Source organism: Cricetulus griseus, unplaced genomic scaffold, assembly GCF_003668045.3.
Source record: "Cricetulus griseus strain 17A/GY unplaced genomic scaffold, alternate assembly CriGri-PICRH-1.0 unplaced_scaffold_11, whole genome shotgun sequence".
NCBI classification, from domain to species: Eukaryota; Metazoa; Chordata; class Mammalia; order Rodentia; family Cricetidae; genus Cricetulus; species Cricetulus griseus.
In genome coordinates, this window is record NW_023276820.1 from 125,456 (window position 1) to 131,681 (window position 6,226).

The 6,226-nt window shown below is 38.9% G+C and overlaps 1 protein-coding gene across 1 annotated transcript; it reads right to left on the reverse strand.

Moving 5' to 3' along the window:
* Positions 1-4,902: 4,902 nt before the first annotated feature.
* Positions 4,903-5,907, reverse strand: LOC113839120 (vomeronasal type-1 receptor 4-like). Its single transcript, XM_027434570.1, has one exon. The coding sequence runs from the start codon at positions 5,905-5,907 to the stop codon at positions 4,903-4,905; it is 1,005 nt and encodes a 334-aa protein (XP_027290371.1).
* Positions 5,908-6,226: the final 319 nt, after the last annotated feature.

Genomic DNA, 6,226 nt, shown 5'->3' on the forward strand with positions numbered 1-6,226 from the left:
ATAACTTTAGCTTCCTTGTCAAAAATCAGGTGTTCATAGGTGTATGGGTTAATAGCAGGATTTTCAATTTGATTCTATTGGTCAACCTGGCTATTTTTGTGCCAATACGAAGCTGTTTTCAGTAATATGGATCCATAATGGAGATTGAAAACAGGGATGGTGATGCTTCCAGAAGTTCCTTTATTTTACAGGGTTGTTTTGGCTATTCTGGGTTTTTTGTTTATCCATATGAAGCTGGGTACTGTTCTTTCAAGGTCTGTGAAGAATAGTGCTGGGATTTTGATGGGAATTACATTGAATGGATAGATTGATTTTAGCAAGATTGCCATTTTTACTATGTTGATACCACCTATCCAAGAGCATGTACCACTCTCCCCTCCTCTTCTCCCCTTCTCTTTCTCCTAGCGCCCTTTCCCTTACCCTCATGCTCCCAATTTTCTAAGGAAATCGTCTCTCTTTCTTATTGACTCAAAATTCTTTACACATCAAGTTTTAGGAATTTTCAACTCCTTTATGAATCAAATGCATACTCTTGACACCTACAGTCTTTGTCATTTTTGGGAGAAAACTTTTCCAACTTATATACGGAATTGTCTTGAATTCCCTAGTTCCCTAACTCTTTCGCTCATATTTCTTCCCTCAATGTGTCTTTATCCTTCCCCCAAACTGCTCTTTTTATTAATATGACACAAATAGAAAATGCTTTTCAAAGACATGATCTTTACAAGATATATCCCAGCTACAGTAGTATTTAGAGAAAATGTGTGTATTTTGAAGGTTAAGCTTAGCTGAAGGTGGTAAGTAAGTGTGTGACTGCAATGCATAATATTCATGGATACGAAATCTCAATTGGAGGTTGGTAGTATGTAGCCTTTATTATTGATGAGGTATTTTACTTGCATCTCTTGTAACTTCATACCATTTATGATGAAGGAATGCTGGATTTTGTTAAAAAGAATTTCTGACATCAGGGCTTGAAAATGGGATGTTTCCATAGTATCAATCCCCTAGTGATCAGACAAGCCTACAGGATGGGAGGCTGAAAGAGTGTAAGAGCAGGAGGGCATGGATATCACCATGAGAACAAGGAACTCTGAATCAACTGAGCAAAGCTGCTGTCAACCCACAGAGACTGAAGCAACAAGCATGGAGACTTCAAGGTTCTTCCTCTAGTCTCAGGCACAAATAGTATAGCTCCAGTTTAGTATTTTTATGAGCTGATTGATTGTATGAATGAGAGGGCCTGCTATGCATGGGCCTTCTCTTGGGATCTTTTCTTTTGTTGGTTTGTTTTGTCCCCCCTCGACAGGATTTTTATTTCCATATTTTATCTTGTTATGTAATGTTGTTATGTTAGCCGCCTATGGTTTCCTAATGGCAGAAAGAATGTCAGTCAGCATGGGAGGGAAGGAGGAGAGGAACTGGGAGGAGTAGAATGAGAAGTTGGAATCGGGGTATATTGCATAAGAAAATACACTTTTCTCAATGAAAGGGGAAAAGGAATATGTGCTGGCATTTAACAATATAATCAATGACATCTATGTAGGAGCCCATCAGGTAATGTACTACATTTGCTGCTGGGCATAGTTGATCCACCCCTAATTCTATGAATAAATTGTGATACCATTTTATTTTATACAAAACCACTTTATTTTAATGAACTCACAAATAAAAGTCTTAAAGGCATACAATGAATTAGTCACTCAAAAGAATACTTGCACAGGTCCAAATTCAGTTGATTTCAGTAGATCTATATACTTCAGAGAGCTACAATGAAGCCATGGAGCACATTGTTTCTACCAATTACATTTTTATGCCTTATCCACCACAGGATGAAAAAATGGCAGAGTTGAAAATAGAAAAAATAATTTTCTTGGTATCTCCCTCCATAACTCATGAATTAATTTGCCTATTATTGCCTAACCTTTACAAAGAACACAAGAAGCTAGTTTTCAAAACACCAAGTAATCCAATTAAAAAGTGAGGTACAGAACTAAATTCTCAATAGAGAAAACAAAACTGGATGATAGACACATAAGAAACTTCACAACATCCTTAGCCATAAGGGAAATGCAAATCAAACCACTCTGAAATACCATCTTACTCCTGTCAGAATGGCTAAAATCAAAAACCAATGACAGTTTATGCTGGAGAGGATATGGAGAAACAGGAACACTCCCCTACTGCTGGTGGGAGTGCCAATTCATACAGCCACCTTGTAATTCAGTATGGCGATTCCTCAGGAAAATGTCCATCAGTCTACCACAAGATTCTGCAATTCCACTTTTAGGCACATACCCAAATGATGCACATTCATACATTAAGGAAATCTGTTCAACTATGTTCATAGCAGAATTGTTTGTAATAGCCAGAACCTGGAAGCAACCTAGATGCCCCTCAACTGAAGAATGAATGGAGAAATTGTGGTAAATTCACACAATGGAGTACTACTCGGGGAAAAATGGAATCTTGAAATTAACAGTCAAAGGTATGGAACCAGAAGAAACAATTATGAGCAAAGTGACTCAGTCACAAAAATATAGACATGGTATGTACTCACTCATATAAGGATTTTAGACATAGACAAAAGGATTACCAGCCTACAATCCACACTACCAGAGAATCTAGGAAACAAGGAGGACTCTAAGAGAGGCATACATGGTCCCCCGGAGAAGGGGAAAGAGACAAGATATCTGGAGATATCTGGAGTAAATTGGGAGCATGGGGGGTAGGGATGATGGATCTAGAAGAATAAGAAGGGGAAAAGAGCAGGGATGAGGAAGACATGAGGGAGCAGGAAGATTGAGTTGGGGGGAGAATAGAGGAGAGCAAGATAAGAGATACCATAATAGAGGGAGACACTATATGTTTAAAGAGAAATCAGGCACTAAGGAAATGTCTAGAGATCTACAAGGATGACACCAACAAACAATCTAAGCAACAGAGGAGATGAAACCTTAAATGCCCTCCCCTGATAATGAGATTGATGGCTGACTTATATGCCATCCTATAGACTTCATCCAGCAGCTGATGGAGGTAGAAGTAGACACCCACAGCTAAACACTGAACTGAACTGGAATCCAGTTGCAGACAAGGAGTGATGAGCAAAGGGGTCAAGACCAGGTTGGTAAAACCCACAGAAAAAGCTGGCCTGAACAAGGGTGAGCTCTTGGTCCCCAGACTGATAGCTTGGAAACCAGCATGGGATTGATCCAAGCACAATGAATGTGGGTGTCAGTGAGGAGACCTCAGAAATCTATGGGGCCTCTTGTAGTAGATCAGTATTTATCCATAGGATAGGAATGGACTTTGGGAGCCCATCCACATAAAGGGATACTCCCTGAGACTAGACACATGGGGGAGGGCTTAGGCCCTATCCAAAATGATATGACAGACTGGGAAGAACCCCTATTGAAGGCCTCATCCTCCCTGGGGAGCAGAAAGGGTATGGGATGGGTAGGGTATTAGTGGGGGGCAGGGGAAAAGGGGAGTGAGAGGGACCTGAGATTGACATGTAAAATAATTTTGTTTCTAATTCAAATTAAAAATTGGAGGTCCAGGTCCAAATTCAGTTTATTTCAATTTAGATCTACATACTTCAGAGAGCTATGATGAAGCTCATGGTTTTACTCTTTTTCTACCAATTATATTTTGATGCCCTTATCCAGCACAGGTTGATAACAATGTCAAAGAAGAAAATAGAAGAAATAATTACCTTGATATCTTCTACCATAACTCATGAATTGATTTGCCTACCATTGCCTAACATTATTTTTCTTTATCTCCTTTCGAAACCTGAAAGTAAAGTTACACTCACCTATACACATATGCAGATTCACACCTTATAGGAAGACAACATGTGATTTGTTTTCTGAGTTTGTAAGACCTGGATTAATATTATTCATTATGAGCCCATCAATTTTCCTGAAATTTTGGGATTTCATGTATCACAATAGTTTGATAGTTTACCATTTTATATGTGAGCAAAAATATGATTATAGATTTATATATTTATGGATATAAATGTGAGCACAATTTCCATGTAACTAGAGCAGTCATAAACATGGATTGGCACAAATTTCTATGGAAATAAATGGAGTTTTCTGAATATATTCCCCTGAGTGTAAAAGTTGGGACATATATCAGTTCTATTTATTTTTTGAGGAACCGCAAAACTGATTTCCATAATGCATATATTTAATGTCTTCCAAACTTTATCGATGAAGTCCACATCACACTGCTGTCAAACCAGATAACAAGACAAAAATAAAAACAGAAATTTACATTCTAATCTCCATGATGAACGTAGATTCAAAATTTCTCAAAAACATTGGCAAAGATAAAGATAACATTAAAACCACCATTTATTCACAATTTCTGTATGAGGTAAAAGATATTGATAATAGTTTTTCACTAAGTGTCCTGGGGCGATGCTCAGTTTGGAGATGTTGTTGAAGACGGTTGGTACAAGCTTCAGAGCAATCCAATCTGATCGCCTCTATAGCAGCTGGAAGAAGCATATGTAGGAAGTTATGGCTGAAGGAGTTTGCTGGTACTGCTGAAGACGAGAACAGCAATAGACAGGGGCTTCCAGAAGCACATCTTCCAGGCCAGCCACTGCATTAGCTTTCTTTGCAGATAGACTATATGATCCATAATATTTCTGTGAAATAACCAAGCACTCAGCCTGCACTGGCTGAATGAAAGCCAGAAGAAGGGTGGCTTGAGTGAGAACATTTTTTGCTAGCTCTTTTATACACCAGCTAAACAAAGGAAATGTTAGATGCTGAAAGTTGAAGAGGGAAATCTTCCTCATACAGTGGGAAAGGCTAATTCAATCAGCTGGCAAAACTCTGAGACATACCATATGCATCAATAGTTAAAGGACAGGGCACTGCCTCCTTAACTTTCTGTACTGACTTTGTGAGGGAGATGGGTGACTAAACAACTGGATACCATAAGAATTATATCATTCACATACTTAAGAATGAGTGTGGTCACATTCCTTATCCAGACCAAACTGAGACTTGGCATTATGGAGTAACGATTCATAAGAACACAGGGTCCAAAACAAGGAAAACACAGAGAAACGAGGTGAGTGATGTTCACTAGCCACCAACTAGGATTAGACAAAAGAGCCACACAGCCTTGTAAGACAGAGGACAGAGTATAAAAAGCCAGAAAATTAGACACCAGCACCAGGATGTTCTGGGTGACTCTGGATTCAGGGGAGGTTCTGATGGAACCATGGGTGCTGCGGATATGCTGAACCCTCTTCTTGTGTCTGTGCAGAATGACAATCATAGAGCAACTAGACCAGGCCATGAGCAACGAAAAGAAGATTTCAGGGCACGCCACCAATGCTACATAGAGTGAGTCATTGATTCCATCCCGCCCTACAGTAGAGCAGTGTCCAAAATCTCGTTTACTTGTCACATTGATACTATACCTTTTTATAATTGGATACACAAAGAAAATGAAATGTATTAATGTGCAGGAGACCCAGAGAAGGGAAAGGCAACAGCCAATATAATTAGCAGCTTTGAATTTTTGATCCTTACAACAGGATTTCTTATGACTGATGCTGATGACCTGGAAGACACTCAAGAGGCAGGTGGAGGCAATGGACACACCACGGCCAACTCTTTCAATGTACAAAATTAATCTGCATTGAATATCATTTAAAAACTGCTTCAAACCAAAAGCTGCCATTGTGTGGGGCACTCCTTTAGAGAGAATGATCAGGGTGTTGGCTGCCATTAGGTGCCAGTGAATCAAATCTACAGCCTTTAATTTGCAATCTCCATAGCAGAACAGATAGTAGTAAAACACAGAGAAATTTCCCAGAATTCCAATTGCAGTTAGTGATAAGAAAATTATTTTGAGTGTCAGAGCCCAGAAATACATTCTGTTATTAGGCAGGATTCTCTTTAAATAATGGACAAAGACATTTCTCTGGTCAAAATGAATGAAGAATATTAATAACCCAAAATCTATAGAAAGGCTAAATCACCAAACCAGAATAGACTACATAACAAAAATTTCTCAAAGGTAATGATATCATCAAGCTCTACCTACTTAGGACAATTAACTTGCTGAGAAGCCAGGAACATTTATAGGAAATTCGTGCCACTTCACGTACCCTGCCACATATGGGTGGAAGGTAATTAAATTATTGACAAGATGGTTCATTGTAAGAGCTGTGGTGGTGTTGGAGACTCCTTGA